Source organism: Metopolophium dirhodum, chromosome 1, assembly GCF_019925205.1.
Source record: "Metopolophium dirhodum isolate CAU chromosome 1, ASM1992520v1, whole genome shotgun sequence".
Taxonomy (NCBI): domain Eukaryota; kingdom Metazoa; phylum Arthropoda; class Insecta; order Hemiptera; family Aphididae; genus Metopolophium; species Metopolophium dirhodum.
The window spans coordinates 127247007-127266375 of NC_083560.1; the positions used below are offsets into that span (position 1 = coordinate 127247007).

Below are 19369 nucleotides of genomic sequence, written 5' to 3' on the forward strand. Positions count from 1 at the left end.
ATATATCGTCGCGGAAACGATTATCGCACATTATTGTGTTGGCCACGCCGACCTTTCCTCTCTCAACTCTCCCCCGCACCCCCCCCCCCCCCCCCACTCTCTCCACCAAACCAAACGCACGCACACACAAACACACACATACACACACTCATTCTTTCGGTCTGTCCCTCTCTATTTTTGCGTCGTTCGTCGAAATCGAATTCCGGATCGGCGGCGACACAGTGTATAAGAATAATATAGGTAGTTCGTTGTATATAACAAATAACAATGAGTAATATATTTTTGTATTACATTATTATCACTTGCAACGCGCCGGCGGGGTTGATCTCAGTGGGAGCTGGACAGACGGCTTAATTTAGCGTCGAAACTATCAAACAACTGCTATTTCAAAAACGCCGACCATTGCACGGCCCATTATACGACGTGTCGTCTGCAGTGTACATAATAAATATTATTATATTGGGCATTAAACATTGTATTATAATTTATTATTGTGCCATTATAGGTACTGCCGTCAACTGATTCACTTTAGGATTTGTCCACATTTGAAAAATAATATAACCAGATTTGTATATTATTTGTAACCCACCAACAATCACTATAATAATTACTACTACACCAATACCGCTAATTCTGACTCGTTTCTTAGGATCACATGATTTAATAATTTGGAAACTATATATCTTAATCTTCAATTTTTTAGGTACTCAAAGTACAGCTTCTATTAGGAGTTCTTAACCTTTTGTTTGTGAAATAAAATACATTTATACAAAAACAAATTAAATTATTGACTTCCATTGATAATTGAATATTTGTAAACAAAGTACCATAATATATTATTTTGAATGAATAAATTGCCGGTATTATGAACTATAATACATTAATATAGTATAAGTAAGGTTGATTTTTAGTAATTTTTTTTATCGGCTAATAAGTATGGGTAAACAATTTTTATTTTATGATTTTTTTTGTTTATTATATTCGAGATTCGAGTAAATAGGAAATCGGGAAAGTAGCTGTGTTTAGCCATTGTACAACGCGGCACTAAAATCGTTTCGTTAGGCATTTTGTTTGGTCAACGAGACGCAACTCTGGAACAATATCTTATTAAAATATAATATGATATACGTGTGATGGTGTATTTTCAGTTTTGATAATCAGTAACATTTGACTCATTTGGGAAAATAAAATCAGTGGTCGGGTCGCAAACAAAATGTATACAAACTCCCGAGGTCGATTCGACGTCGACGATGACGACAACATAGGCACGTATCATACCTATTATTATTGCTAGGTAGCTACCTATATGGTGTGGTGTACATATAATAGGTATTGTTGTTGGATATATTATATCGTCGAGGAGTCGTACACCGTGATAGGTTTCACACAATTGTATACTGTTCCAGACTGCAGTGTTGCTGCAGGTTTATCGCCTGCAGTGATCATTATGGCAACTCTTGTAAAGTATTTTATGGTGGCAGGCGAACAAAATATTATATGCAATGCGGATACATCTATATAGATCAATAACGCGTTACATTGTACATTGGCTAGCCCGAACCGTTCGCAAAAGTCCAAAATATGTCTTAGCGACGCGCGCAGTGTTTTGTGATTTAAATAATAATTGTAAACGCGGTGCGATTTGAATTTATTTTCTGAAAAAGTCCATTTATATATATATTAATAACCATAGTCTGTTCTCATGCCGCGTGGCCAGAGATGACACTATATTTATTGGCCGCCGTCCATTTCGGTAAAAATGTACAATACAAATGCACACAAACCGTATTAAATCCGTCCAAACTTCCGTCGCTAACGTCATGCTCTAACACTACTAGGAAACGCACAATAATAATAATATCAACAATAATATTTCACCACCGTGTCATCGCGCCGACGCACCGCACCGTTCGGATAGTCGAGCTCCACAACATATGTTCGATAATGCACATTATACATGTGGCAAACATATTTTAGTTTCGACAAATCGATTGATTTGGAGATGTGAAATTCAACGGTAAAATGTATACGTTCAGTTCAGAAAATGTCTTATGTGTGATTCAAATCTTCAAATAAAGTAGATACTTATACCAGATAGTTTTACCTTTTTCAAACTTGTATAAAAGTGTGTAGATACCTATAATAAAGTCTATACATATAAATATTTTTTAACCATTTGTATATTAAAAATATACCCGGTAAGATTATTTTATGTAAATCTACTTTTACCGTGTATCTAATAATATACATTATTACATTAACCAGATCGCATTTCTAATTTTTGTGAGCATTTTACTTCATATAATATTACATTATATGCGCAAAGTTAGTTCTACCTATCGTATTATACTAATAGTAATAACATAGGCCCCCGACATATTTTACTGAGGTGGCAATAGTGTACTTTTGCCTAATATGTTTTTAGTTTTACCACATTCTAACCCCTCCTCCCCCTCAAGAATTTATACCAAGTCACACTTATCGACTAATTAGTATTACTGTATAGGTATAAAAATATAAAAATATTCATCAAAATAATAAAATCGTCTCTAGTTAGAATCGTTTTTCGCACTTTTTCGTTAGAAATGAAATTTTATTATATACATACATTACAGTGACCTACATAATGGTGAGGTACACTTGAAACCTACTATACTGCAGCAGAGTGACTTCCCTGGTTTTTAATTTTGTTATGAAGTACTTAACAACGGACTATATTGTTTTTTAGTTGGCATTTTTCGTGTTGATCGGTATAGTCCCGACACTCTCGTACCTATAGAATAATACAATCTATATAGTAACGCATTTAGGGAGAGTGTAAGGGGAAAATGCTATAAGCACTTGCTTGTGATGTGTTCATGTATATTTTAAATAATAGTATTTAAAACTTAATACTTTTTTAAATACTGTAATAGTTACTCACCTAAATTATATAATTATTATACATATTATTGTATTATACAATAAGATATAATATTTTTGTTCGATGTTCATATTATAATAATCAATAAATAATAACTTTTATCTGTCCTAGTATATAATATATTATATAACAAGTATAAAATATTGCCTGAACTTTAGCTGACAACTAATACTATAGACTTCTAAAGGGTTGATTCTATTTTCTCATACTTTTTTTTGAGAAGGAAATATTCAATTTGGAAAAAAGGATATGTTTTTAGGCTTATACATATTATATTGCTTGCAAAACAGTTGATTTATGATTAATTTCATAAAATATATTTTGTTATTGCCTAACTTAGAATTTCTTCTTTTTTTGAAGGTGGGGGGGAGGGGTGGACAAATTATTTTTCCCCGGGGAGGCGTATACATTAAATACATTAAATGCACTTCTTTTGAACAATACGTATACACTATACATCTATACGCGTAATATACTGCATATGAAGTATTCACAACCGACCAATTGTTAACAATTGTAACCAAAGATAAAAGAAATTCTAATCCGAAAAAAATTTCAAGAGAAATACATTATTTTGTGATGCAGTGTATTTTTAAACCGTCAGATACTATGCGAAAACAATTTATTTTGCCATATTTTGTAATCGCTGTTAAATATGTTACCGATCACTACTACCTACTACGAAAAAAAAAAATAGCTAGACTCACTTGATACGCATAATAATACGTATATTATTATGTAATTCTTGTGTATTTGGAAAATTTTTTTAAATGTGCATTTATTTATACATGCATATCATAATATGTTATGCTAGTGTATATATGTATATGTATATTATATTATTCTGCTTTCCAAATGCCGGTTGCCAAATAACGTTGCGTCTAACAACAACTTAGCGGTAGTGTGCTCATATCTGTCATTAGTCACTATTAGAATAGAATAACAAGATGTTTTAATTTTATTATAAACTCTACTAGGATTCTGTCAGCACAAAAACCACGATCTGCAAATTGTAAAATACTGTTGTACTTAGAGAGTACTTATAATATTTGTAATAGATATTGGTTTACTTAATTAATTTCAGCAGTGAATTTAGATTTTAGACGATTTCACTACCTATATAATTTATATATATAATATATGGTCAATACAATACCGTGAAATACTAATAAATTATACCTACAGATCTTTATTTGGAATTGGACTGATGTTATTTTCGAAAATAAAACACCTATTTTAGTAATAAAATGTATCCATATAGATGTAGTAATATTTCGTTCAATCGTAATATTACGAAATATTCCAGTTGAACAAAACGTAATGAATTTTTTAAAAAAATGTCATTTTTTTTAATAAGAATCCACCTATTTAGATTTATGTATGTGTTCGAATGTATTATTTTAATAAATGTTGAATACATCATAATATAGCTTATAGCCATAAACAATTTTTATGAGAGATTTTAAATATAATTTAAAAAGTTCTGATATATTGTAGTTTATATCATAGTGAACCAAAAACGTATATACATAAATCCGTTTTTTTCATACGTAACATATTATTTTTTTTTTTTGTATTGTGTATATAGTTGAACACAAGAAGGCGTGAATATAAGTGGTAGCTAATGAGATGTTTGAGATGTTTTCCCTCTGCTTGGATGACTTAATATATTATTATTATGTAGGTATAAATATCACTGAGTAAAAAAAACAAGGGATAAAAAATTTTGAAATATCATCAAGGTTTTACAGTTATTGTACAATGGCTTTTTATCCTCGTCCGTAATTTATTATTATGTTACACACACTAATATACTGCGTTATTAAACATTAAAAAAGCCAACTTTATATTATATACCTAATATACCTAACTACAAATTAAAATTAAAAGTATAAAGTTTAAAACATGATGTTTCATAAATAACTTTTCGTGGACGTTTTCTATTTTAATGTAGCTATTCTAGAGTCGCCATGTAAGACCCTCCTAATCGTAAGATGACAACTAAGTTAATTTATTTTATCATTATAAGGTATAGGATTTTTTGTTACCTAGTTTACAAATTGTTGCTTATCTATTTTTGTATACAAACCACAAATATACATTAAGTATTTAATTATAACAGAGTCCATAAGGCTGTGCATATAATATTAGGTAGGTAAACGTTGAAAAACATGAATAGATAACAACTATAATATAACTCTTTACAACAATATGTAATGTTTATACACATTTCCATTCTACTCGAATAACTAGGAATATACACATTTTTTTTTAATCTAAATTATTGTAGACTATCAAATATTATGTAGGTATATATGAAAAAACCACAATCAAGTTCACATTTTAACTGTTACACATCTATAACGTCATAATGGTTGTTGTTAAGTATAAACAGAACCGACAACCTTACTTATACTTTGTATAGTACCTACCTACTTCTACGTATCAATAGTATTTTTTTAGTTATCAATTTCGTTCGTTTCCGCTTTTATATTTACTCTTTATTTATATTTTATGAACTTTAACAATACAATCATATTATACCTATACGTTGTGCAGCTATCATTTATCAAATATTCTTCTGGATGTGTAATAATATAAAATATTGACTATCAGTTTCACCGTCGGCCGAGTACCTACAGGTACAATCAGCTATTTCGACGAAAATTCCATTGTAATAATATTTAGATTTCCATTTTCCTTTCTTTGCCATTAAATTATCGTTGGAGTTTGCCCTCAGTGTGTTTAAAATATATAATAATGTGTACATCGTTATCTATTACTCACCTTACCTCCTTTAGTCCTTTCAACGACAATGCGGCTTGTGTGGTTTTTTATCATTGCTAAACAAACAGCGAGGCCTACCGAGTGATATAGGTGTAAAATGTACACACACATACACGTATTATACTTGAGGTCTATTTCACTAACATCGTGTTGTTCGTATAAAAAAATATTATAATGACCTACATGTATAGAACATTTTGCGTTGAAACTAGCTTTAAAGGCTGCGTGATTTTTCAACGAATTTTATCAAAAACCTTTTCAAATTTTCAAAAGTATAGGTGAACCATAGATAAACTTTATTAATTGTTACAAAAAAATATTATGATTAAAACATGTACTCCGATTTTAATTGTATTAAATCATTGAATTTGACCACATAATTGTGTAGCATTTGGTAAAAACAGAAAATAATACCGTACTTGAACTCTTTTTACGTCTTATACGCGTGTATGCTGATTGTTCGCAGGTTGCAGCTGATTTCAGATTTTGTTCAACTTAAAGTATACTTACAATAATATTATAGCCTGTACCCTATTATAGTCAAATCTTGGACATTTCCTCCCCAAACGGGACAATTTCCCCCCGGACAAAATATTAAAAGTAAAAATATTAAACAATAATATAAGTACATTGCAAATCAATAAATGTACAAATGTTTTAATGAATACATAAATATAATTCAAATTCTAACGTCATGATAATATGTTAGTACCTACTAATACAAAATTCAATAATATCAATATTAAAAATACAAAATTAAATAATAGAAATCAAAAAATCAAAAAATCAAAAAATCCAACTAATAGGTTTTTATTTTTAAGGTAGGTACCTCACAGAATTTAATGAATTCAAATTATCTTTATTAACATATTAACATAATTATTACCCAAATTATTGCGGAAAGCTTCTGTCCTATAATTCTAACGTCCGGTACCACTACAAAACTCTCGTGCAAAACGCGAACTATCTCCAATACATGGGCAAGTCATACTTCGACTCTTGATCAGGCAAACCTTGTTATGACAAACTCTTTGAGGAAAAATCGTAGCGTCTATAAATTTCAATTTTTCACAGCATACAGGTAGGTATAATATTGTTCAAATATGGTTAAAAAATATGATTAAATACGTATGAAATATTATAAAAATATTATGGTTAGTGTATTTATGTAATATAAAAAAAGCATTATACCCACGTACTGTGAACAATTGAAATTTATAGACTACGGATTTGTCCAAATGAAGTTGATCATAACTAGGTTTTCCTGAGAAAAAGCTGAAATATGACTTTAGCCCTCAATAGTGTATTAAGTAGTGAATTAATGGTAGGAGATAAAGTTCTGAAAATCTTCACTGCACTTCCCCTAGCCAATGTGAATCTAAGAAGACCCCAAACAACAAAATCCGTTCTCCAGTTTCGGAAATCTACCTCGCTAAATGAAAATCTAACAAAACATAACTCTTTTTTTTATCTGTGAAAAGTAAAATAATTTTTTTTTAAATTTTAATTCTATATTTAGTATCTACTTGAAAATTCCTTTTTAATGAATTATCAACCAACTTTTTAGCTATCATAGTTTAGGAGAAAAGTTAAAAAAAAAAATAGAAATTTTGGGACTGTTCACGCCGACGTTTTTATGGATTCAAGTGGTTATACCGCTTGGCTGTGATATCAAATCTCTCTCATTAATATTTTATATTAAAGCTAGCTAAATTACCCACCTACTCATCATTACTGAGTTACTTTTATATTATTTTCATATTTAACACAAATTCTTGAATTTTCAAATTTCAGACTTTTTTCATTTCAATTACCATACTTACTTGATTAAAAATCAAGAAAGTAAAAAGTTAATTGCCTATAATTTAAAAAATAAAAAAGTTAAACCCACTCTTTGAAGGGTATTTTTTCATCATTTTTGGTATACTTTCATATGACGTCGGCTGGTTATTTCTCCCTGGAACACATTTTATATTATGTATAAAATTATACATACCTACCTATATAAAACTATTTAAAAGCACGAACAAGTAAATTATAATACAGTTAATGTTACGAATACGTCTATCCTCTAGAGTCCTAACAATAAACATTGATTGACAATGACTGATGACTAACGTGATCAACCACTACTATATGGACATTTCGATTGTCCGATCTTATAATATATTGTGATTTGTGAGGTCCACACAGTGATGGGTTGGGCGCACGGTGGACTTATTTCGTTTTCGATTCCGAGTGGATCAATAAGGGAACTACCTATATTGGTTTTACAACGATGACGTTTTTTTCTTCGTATAAAACACATTAAAACATTGTTAGGTACCGCACGTGTGGGCCATGAGATAATACGTACCAATTATTGGTACCACGATTATAAATTATTATAGACATGACTATAATAATGATATTATAATCTATACAAATATACCTACAATAATAAAGTAATCGCGTATGAACGCATCACCCGTAAGATAATGAAATCGTCTTCTAGTTTTATACGTCATATTATCAAAATGACAATATCGAGTCACATATGCGTAATAAACATGAACATATTTTAAAGAATACCAGCCATGTTATAAATATTATAATGTCGTACACGTGTACCGAGGTGTAGTTGTACAACAACACAACATGTAGGTACCTATTCAGGTACAGTTTGAAATTTCATTGTGTACGTATATCTACATTTATGCACACAAAATTCACTATATAAGTATGCGGAATTAATAACGCTTTTTCGACGATTTTAACCGTTCGGGAGCGTGTGCACAGGTGAAAAACGTACCTACCGATAGATGCATACGCATAAACAATATGAAATATACAACACATCACACATAATGTGCGGCACGTGGTAAAGGTACGTACATATAAATATATATATATATATATTCTATATTATAGCCGTATAGGTGCAGCCGGAGTTGAACTGCACGCTTTGCACACGCGATTCAAATAGTTACAATAATAATACGAGATAGGTATAAAATATACCGTACATCGCCATATATATTTTAAACCGGGTTGCAGGGTGTATTATATAGGTATATATATTATTATGTGTCGAGCGTGTTTTTCTTTTGGCACGAGTCTGGCCTACATCTATATAATAATATAATATTATTGTATCCGAACGCAAATAATTATTACCGTTTTCCTCCTTTTAACCCCATCCCCCCACGGGCGCGAGCACACACTCGACCCGCCGAAACTCGCACAATATATAATACAATAAGTAATAACACACACACACACATAAAACGTCCCCGCTGCACCGGTCGCGCGCACACACCGGGCGAAAAACTTCCTAGTGTCACACCTGCTGATTCTGCTGCCGCTGCCGCTCCGCTCCGTTTCTGCCGCTGCTGTTGCTGTCGGCTGCGGCGGCGGGCAAACACCGTTAGTGGGTTAGTAGTGCGGCGCGGCGCTGGTGCAGTTCGCGAATATTATTATATTTTGTTATTATCGTGGCGGCTCACCTCTTGTGTCGGCCCCGCTGGCGGGTGGGTGGCGGTGGTCGGTGAGTGAGTGGGCGGCAGGGGCGACCTTTCAACGGGAACCGTAAACACCGAACATAATATTGTGTGACGCGCAGCTGCCTCGTCCGCGTGCGGCAGCCGAGCGCGTTGCGCCCGTGCTTACGAAACGCACACGCACACAATGCGCCCACCCACTCCCTGCGCACGGACGCTTGCCCAACCACCCCTAGGGACCAGGATGACGTTTATTGTGCGGCGACATAATAATAATATATAAGAGCGTCGCGGTGGCGGCAGTGCCGTCCTGCAGCTTCTCTTATTTCGATCTCTCCCTGTCACTCCATCTCTCTCACTCACTCGTCACGGCCGAAAGGGGTAGCGTATGATGATGAGGCATAGTCGTCGTCGCCGTCCTCGTCGTCGTCGTCGTTGCGGTCCTCGTCCCGAAGAATAATATAATGTACATTATTTATAGGCACTATTATTGTGTACACGCATATTATAACAATAATAAAATAATATGTGATGCGAAAAAAATATTACAATATATGGGCACGCCGCATACGTACATATATTATTATATTATTGTTGTACTCCGAAAAACCCCACGCGACGACCCCGCGCACCATCACTGACGGACAACCGTTATTCTCATTATTATTATTGTTGTTGTTGTCGTAAAATACATAATATCGTCTATTATAATATATGCATGTGCAGTGGGGTTCCCGAGGTCATGATCGCGTAAATGCACAAAATATATGATAATAATAATAATGTACAGCGTTCGCGGTCGTCAGATTTCTCGATTCGGCGGAAACACTGCCGTCGCCAGTCGCCACATCGATCTGTTATTCTCCATTCGAGTAAACGAACGAATTCTCCCCCCCCCCCTCCAGACATTTCACCCCAACGCAGTAAGGGTATTGCAACATCCCTCCGCGTTGAAAAAATGATTACTATTTGGCGATTCACTACTATTATTAAACACCTACCTGTAGGACTGTAGCCCGTAATATTATGCTGCATAAAAATAACATAATATATTATTGTATAATATTATATGCTTGGTATATAGTTTTGTTTTTATTTCTCTATACTGCGGGTTTGTGTCTTGTAAACGGTCAACTTTAAACGAGCAAAATAAATGTTCAAATAATATATAATTTAATATTCATGAATTCATGATGAATGTTGAACATTCAATAATAATAACGACTACAATTCAATTTTTTTTTAATAATTGACGACGGGGTTTTGTCCTAGATTCGCGATATCGGACACCTGCACAGTCCATATTGCGTAGATATAAGCGGCCCATTCTTTCGTCAGGCTAAACTCATATCAAGCAAACGTATATGCAAAGTAAGCAAAAGTAGGTATTATATAACTATAGGTACCTAGATACTATACACAAATAGTTTAAAATTTAAATGCCAACTGTTATATTTTTCAGGTAACGTTGTTTTTTTCTACTTACGTAGGTACTGTGTCATATATTTTACATTAAACAGAATAATATAGGTATTGTTTATTTATGACAGGTTACCATAAAGTCATATGCACGGCAGTCGTCAATCGTCAATGTAATAATGTTCAAATATCAAACACTCGACTGTATTTGTTTTTCGTTGGTGGGGACCCGCGACCCGAAAGTATTTGCCACAAGAGGAGGACTTGTTCGGGCTCGCACGTACATAATAATATTATAATATAGCGGTATACCTCGTAAACTCGAACGTCTATAAGTTGAATTTTCGATACGTAACTCAAAGGAATGTCTTGGCCCCTGCATACAATTTATTCTATAACTAGAATTATTTTTTGGTCCCCAACCGATTCACGAGTTACCGAGGTATCACTATATATTATAATATTTTATGAAGTGTGTCGCTGATGTGCATACACATATTATTATATATATTATATATATGACTGCCATCATCGTCGCCGCGCGAAATACATAAAAGGTATTTTGAAATTGAATTTCACGAGGATCGTCGTGCGCGTACACCTCTTCGCTATACCGCTGTCACGGTAGGTACCCACTCAGCAAAAACCGCGGTCAGCTTATTTACGATTCGGACGTCCTACCCCTCACTCCACCCATTGATCCGTGGCAACAGGCTATGCTGTTATACTTACGCGAGCGTTCGTTCGTGGTTATAAACATATATGAATAACATTGTACAGACTGTATAATATCCACGGACATATTTTTTCCAAATACTTCAAACGACACTTTTTCAATATAAAAACAAAAAAAAATTAAATAGTCGAGTTCATTTGTTTTGGAATTCAAGATTTTTAAATTTTACTTTGCGTGCACCGAGCATTGAACACCTCTTCAGAATGCATACCATTGAAGCCAAATCAACTTTCGAAAGTTTTTAATGAATTTTCCAATTTACTAAAAGACTTGTGGCGAGATAGTGGTATATAGATATAGATTAACCGAATACTTATATAAACGTTCCCAAAACTTGTTAACTTATACATAAAATGGAATTTAAAAACTCGAGAGGGAGCTTTTCTATGTTTATTTTCTAAATAAATTTTAGCATAATATACAACATTTTATTTCACATTATTATCTTATAAATCGTAAAGGTACCTATGTATTTATTTGTAGTAGGTACCTAGTATATTTGTTTTCATTTCCAATTCTATATTGTTCAAAGACAAAAAAGAATCAAAAATATTCCAAATATTTGTCAAAACATGATAGGAATGATCTAAATAGGTTAGAAAGATATAAGTCAATAGTCTATTGAATTACTTAACTTACAAGTTAAGACTATAACTATAATATTATGACTATACCTATGATAATTTATGAATAAAAAATGTGTTCAAATTTGGTATTTTTATTATTGATGAATTTATTATATTTGAGTTGTTGCGATTGTACAATTTTTTTTTTATATCAAGGTATATTTGATGAAAAGTTTATAATATTTGAATATTGATTATGAAACCTTCTTATTAATATGGTCTCGCACTAGTCAAATTTTAGCTAAACAACATAATCTCCCTAGTATAGTAGTATAGGTATTACTAATGATTAATTTACATATAAAAACTGCATAAAAGGAATCCCTGCCACACCTTACTCTTTCCCTAAAATTCACCCTATAGAGTAACTTAACTGACTTAAAAGGTAATTTAAACTTATTGGTATTTTAATAATAATTATTGTAGGTATAATATATAATCACTTATCTGCATCGCGCACATTGCGGTCCTTTACAGTTGACGGTTTTGCATAATTATATTATTGTTTTAAATTGAATCAAACTTTAAATGTTCGGTATTTTTAATAAAAAAGATTCTTATTCCTCCTAAAACCCGTATTTCGGCCAATGACAAATCACAAACATAAAAAGGAAGATGATAATGATTCTAGAAACAGTTACAACCAATAGTCGTATAAGTAAAAATTTAGTAGAATAAAATCGCAATATCCAGAGACCGGACGTACGAGTCCTTTGAATACTTTATTTACGTAATAAGATGAACATTTTGTGATTATTATGATTTAAGTAATGACTAAAATAATCAATGAGATTTATATATTGACATTCAACAGTATTAAATGATATGTTTTTTTTTGTATAACATTATTTTAATCAGTAAACACAATAATATTATACACAATAAAATATAGATCAAACAAGATTTTTAAATAAAACAAAATAAAATATATTTTATTTTTGATTCTGAGAAGAGCAATGCATGTATTGATTTTACAAGGATGTGTATTATTTTTGTGTTTATGTATACACGATAAGTAAGTAGTCGAAATTATGCTTCAATTTTCAACTTCAGTATCCTTTTTATTAGTTTTTTTTTTAATTACTGTAATAATAATTCAACTTAATTATCTACCGTATTAACAATATAACATATATAATATAAAATATCCTGGGATAACTAAGATATTTATTAATTATTATTTACTGTATTTAATAAATATGTCTGTATACAGTGCCGCTACGTACTACCCAGGAGGTTTAGTTCCTTATCAAGACCGTCACCAGGCATCACCCCTAGGGAGGCAATGTGTTTCTGGCAGTCGTGATCACATATTTATGAAATTTAAAATTCCCAGTAGTTTTCATAAGCGTTGGGAAAAATATAAAAAAAATATGGAAAACGGGAATTTTTATGCAAAGTCCTTAATAAGCGTCAAGTTTAGGTTCCTAAAAAACAAAACTATATAAGCGAAAAAACGTTAAGTTAGACACTTTTTACACGCACTTAATTGGAATGTGTTCCTGCCAATAAATAACATACTAATATAAAATAGATAATATAATAATAAGTAATACGAGACAACTAGTGCTGGACAGGATAAATCATCGATAAACAACAAATGAAGAACTAATATGAAATATTACGAACATATAATATGGTTGGGACTCTCAAAAACACATTGCCTCCCTTGAGATGATGCATGGTGACGGTATTGAAGGAACTTAACCACCTGGGTGGTACTATATGCAGTCCTATTTATAAAATATAGGCACAGTGTATTACATGTGTCAACGGTTTTATGGATAATCCGAGCGGAATAACTATAAACGATTTGGTATTTTTTTAAAAAAAATAATTTGGATATTTATTTACGATTAAACAAGTATGGACAGTAATGACAGTAATTCGGCGGAGAGGTGAGATTTGCCGAATTGCTACGATGTAGCCAAGCTAAAAGCTCGATGTATTTAGGCATCTCACCGAGTTCTATCGGCTGTGTCCGGTTTAGGGCTATTCGTCGTTGTGTATCTGCAGCGGCCTGCTGTTCCGCTCACCTCTGTTGAGGCCGGTGACACAACAACTACCACTACTTCTCCTTCTCCTTCTTCTCCTCCGCTTCTTGCACCCCATCGACCGTCTTCTCGGACGTCTAGCCACGCACTTACTCCTCCTCCTCCTCCGGCGACGTCTGCCACAAGGATTTCCGCACCCGGCGGCTGCCGTCGTGAGGATGCTACCACCACCGCCGCTAGTCGACGAAGCGTCTTCTGTGGTCTCTGCACCAGTGGCCTCTGCGTCAGTGTTATCATCGTCGTCGCTACCACTGGGCTGATATGGACGGCGACGTCGCCGACTGCCCCTCCGCCGCCTTCTCGACCTCCTCCGGGAAGACGCATCCACCGTTGACGAGTCGTCGTCGTCTTCTTCGGTGTCTGTAGCCGTGTCGTAGTCGTCGTCTTCTTCGATACCACTTACGCTACGTCTCCTGCCCCGACGGCGACGGCTCCTCCTTGTCCTTGACCTACGCCTCCCGGATCGGCGGCCACGTCTCATTTCTACTTGACCGCTAACACCAGCCAAAGCGTCGGTAAGATCGTCTGATGTGTCTTCGCGATTTCTCTGCGTCACGCATCGTTTTTTTTGTTGCAACTTATTTGCCGCCAATTGCTTTTTAGTCCGTTTGTCAGCCATAATAAACGACGCGGTTTGTTCCCAGGATACAGTTTCAACTACAGACAGCACTCATATGATTTTTAATTTCATTCTCAATACTGCCGGATAATAAACAAAGTGTCTCTACGACGCAATGTTAATATTATAGCAAACACGGTGGTCATATTTTTATTTCTGCCAGCAACAATAAAATATAAATTAAATACGATGGTGACTGTGTAACTATGTATTTTAGTGTGATGAATTATTATTTATTAGGTACACATAATTTGACAATTAATTGTAGCCCGATACCTAGATATTCTTACAACCACGTCGTTAAAATGTAGTATTTTAAATTTATTAAGTATGATATAAACTATTATAAAAGCTATAAGCACCCAGAGATTGCATTGTGACAGTAGACCAGCAAACAGTCAACTGAGTCAACTGACTAGTGTCGCGTCGTGTAAGCTCGCATGTATGTGCAAGTACATTATTATTGGCACATTAAAATCATAATATAGTATTATGATATCACGCTTGTATTAAATTTTCGCGCTTTTTGGTCCAAAAAATACAATTTTATTGATATTTATAGGAAAAAAAATTGAAATTTGAAATTGTCCGTAAACCGCTCAAAACGTGTCAAAATGTTATAGTGTATAGAAAATGAGAGTAAAAACATTCAGTGAAATTTTCATTTATCTACAATTATTCGTTTTTGAATTACAACAAAATAAGAAAATCGAGTGAATATCCAATGTTGTAAAAATATGAACTTCAAACGCTCATAAAAATGTATAAACTTTTGAAAACTACTGGGAGTATGGGATTTTCACCTCCCTAATGCACCAACTATATTCACTTTCCCATCGAACAAGATACTGAAGTGGAAAATCGAAGCATTATTTCGACTACTTATCGCGTACGCAGACAAAAAAAAAACACATAATTGTAAAATCAATACATCCATCGCTTCGCTCAGAATCTAAAAAGCATGCATAACATGAGATGTATGATAAAGATATAAAGATACCTTTGATAATATTATAATATTAGCTATAATAAAAACTTATGAGGAACCTTGAATTATACTTCCAAATTTTTTGACCAAGCAAACATTTTAGTCATCATTTCTAGAAAAAAAACCCAAAAATGTCCAATGTCGATCAGAATTTCAAAATATTTTTCTTTTAGAGCTATTTATAGACATTTTTAATTTTTAATTTTAGATTCTGAGCGAGGAAGCTAGTGGTTTTACAATGGTGTTTATTTTTATTTTACTTTTTTTTTTATCCTGTATACAACATTTCTAGTTATTTTGTTTTAATTTTAAAATATTATTATAATATAGGCCGACTGATAGACAGTCTCAGCTCAGAGTCGATTTTCGTTTACAATGATAATATTAAATCATTGAATTCAAATTTAACACCATTTATTACAGTGACCCACTCACTGCTGTACACTTCTGTACAGCAGATCGGTACCCACCTTTTTAAATTGATTTAACTTAACTGCAGTTTTTTTCCAGAAGTGTAGGACTTGATTCATTTATTACATAATTTATATTTTATATTACCCACTATTTATAGTATTTATAATACTGAGTAATTATTAATTGTATAGTAGGTACGTAACACATTTCTCCATAAAATGATACATATTAATATGTTATATATCCGTATAAAAATAAAAATACTAGGAATAATAATTATTTTTTTTTTATTCAGATAATCTTTCGTTAACTGTGGCCATTGGATTTTAAATAACCAGTATATTTTATTACATTGGGTATTTAGATTATATAAGGTTATTTAAAATACGTACGGTTAAGTCTTAAATATTGTATAGATTGACATTAATTAGTCATTTTCAATTAAAAAAAAACCTTTACAAATTTGAATTGATTGGATTTTTTTATGAATTGTATTAAAATTACGTCTTATCTGCAAGTTGTATGACCGTCACACACATAGTACAACCTAGTAAAATATTCGCGTTCAGCAAACAACACCAAATTGATTTAGCTCAACTCAAATTTGCTATGTTGTGAGTTTATATCATTGTAAGAACGAAGATGGAGATAACATTTGCGAATCCTCTTTAAAGATTCGTTGTATAGCACAGGATGAGGAATTTGAACAAGATATTAAAAATCATGGCTGCCCGTCTTTGCTTGTCGAAAGTGTGGCATTCAGTTAAAATATGTTCTTCTTTCTCTGGCATTGAAAAGATTATAATTATTTACTTACATTTTAAATATATCCATAAAAGATGATGGTACTCGGAATTAGATATTGTATGCCTACAACTAAACAAGTTTCATTGTACCTACCTATACCTAAAATGTATAATATTATCATTATGAACGATATTAAAATTATTTTCCTTCGAAATGTATAAAAGTTAAGTTAGTACATAATATTGTACTACGTGACTTTAAAATAAGATAATTTCAATCATATTTACTATTGATGTTAATACTTTAAATATTCATGTTACATGTACACACAGTTACATAATATTTACCCGAGTTCTGAGTGATTATATCATTTACTGAAAGCAAATAAATACAAATAAAAAACATCAACATAATATTATATATTACATACGACGTTCTTGTTATTATTTATTTTTAAACTATTAAATTAATATTTTACTATACAATCGATAAAGATTTGCCATAAAATGCATGAAATAATTATTCGATTTATTTTATTTGTACTGAACATAATGCTATAATAATGGCCTGATTATGAAACCAACAAAGTAAGTCAGTAACTTTTTTCAATAACTTTTAACTTGACTAGTTAAAACATAACTAAGTTATTAACATGCAATAACATAATACCATTACCATAATTGCTAACCACGTAGAGCGATTGTTTAATCCAAAGGTCAAATCCTAAGTGAGAGAACAGGGTCTACAGCCGACCAGAACTTTAAAAAAAAAGTTATTATTATAAAATAGGTAATATATTTTTCTTGCAATTTATCAATTGTATATTTATTTGATATTTCTCTAATATATAATACATAACAGTTGAAAATTAGTTGGTTTACTTAGAATTTATATCCATTACAAATACACATTTTATAAAAAGGTTTCCATATTCTGTTGTCATACAATAATGTGCATTGTGCTTGATGGTTCCACTTCAGTTGTCAAAATATCACATTCCTTGCAAATATAATATTAACATTATTATCATCATAATTCATAATATACAATTATTCATACGCATTTAGTAGCTCCAACGGTACAAACCGGTAGTCTACTCTATTATAAGGATTTAAACCGAACCCACAGGCACACGGGAGTGCAATAGTGCATGCAGATACGTGTGTGGTCACCGAAATGACACGTTTTCCGGATTATGCACCTCTCGTCAACCAACCACAGTATATGGTAGGTAGATAGGTACAGCACTGAATGGCTGTATAGAAAATACTTCATATTATACTTTGTGTCATCATAAAATAAAAATATATATTATTGTATTGTATAAAATACTAAATACAGACAGGCGTGCGTGTTCGCGTGTATGCGTGTGTGTGTGTGTGTGTGAAAACAAAATATATACCTAATATATACAACTCCGGTCTCCGATACAGGTAATTCGAACTTGATTATTAAAGATTTCAAATAACCTATTGAATTTGTGTATACACATTTTGACTAAGGTGTCAAATACCTACTATTGTAATACAAAATTGTTATTAGAGTAAGAATATCTATAATATGCTTGATTATTTACACAAATAGAGTAGCGTTTGTATTTAAATTCTAAAATACTTATACTATATGTCTATATGATGATGATGTAACGTCATTTGCGATGTCTTTTAAACAACATTTTCAAAATATTAAAAAAAAAAAAAAACTTCCTAATATAATACAATCGTTATTGTTCTCCAAATATATTTCAAATACATGGTGCGATAATGTCGCCATTCAGGTACGTATATAATAGGTACAGACTACAGAGTATAGACAATAGTCAGACATATACATAGTGCATGTATATTGCATATACGTATGGGAACTTACACTTCATATCTATTACATTATTATTATTTATAAATATTTCCATAGTATATATTGTATATAACTGTACATAGTTGGGAAAATAATTTTATCTCATCAGAAACTGAATGAATTTTAAATTGTAAAACACCGTCATTTTATATTGGTATTCTGTGTTTGTTATGTTAGATTAACTTTTACTTCATCGTCAACTTGACCCACTTATGACCTATATTATATTATAATATATAGTACGTTCTCATCACCTCACCAATTTATTAAAATTTATTACAATACCTACGTCAATACCTACTTAAATTCTTCAATCTTTGGAGTTTATATTAAAAGGGATATATAGATGTTATAGGTACTTACAATTATATATCGACAAGAGAGAAATACGGTGTGTACATAGTAAATAATCTGAAAAAAAAAATTAACGTGATAAATATTTTGTTAATCTGTTTACATTGGACGGTTTTTGATTGAATTGCGTTTTAAAACGAAATAATAATTAAATATATTATAGTTATATATTATAATGTACTGTTAAGAGTTTAAACATTAATTATTATTTGTTTGGAGATAGTTTAATCAAAACTATTATCTATATATAGGTACCTACTAATAAATTGATTTATCATATTTGAGTTGAGTAATAGCTACTATAGCAGCCATAGGTCATAAGCTAAAATATCAACGAGAACTCAATTCAACATTTCAGTACCTACT

At 32.0% G+C, this 19369-nt stretch overlaps 1 protein-coding gene across 1 annotated transcript; it reads right to left on the minus strand.

The window, feature by feature from the left end:
* Positions 1 to 13955: 13955 nt before the first annotated feature.
* LOC132933555 (ribonuclease E-like) lies at positions 13956 to 14751 on the minus strand. Its single transcript, XM_060999825.1, has one exon. It carries the CDS (start codon positions 14641 to 14643, stop codon positions 13963 to 13965), a length of 681 nt encoding a protein of 226 aa, XP_060855808.1. The 5' UTR covers positions 14644 to 14751; the 3' UTR covers positions 13956 to 13962.
* Between the last annotated feature and the right edge of the window lie 4618 nt (positions 14752 to 19369).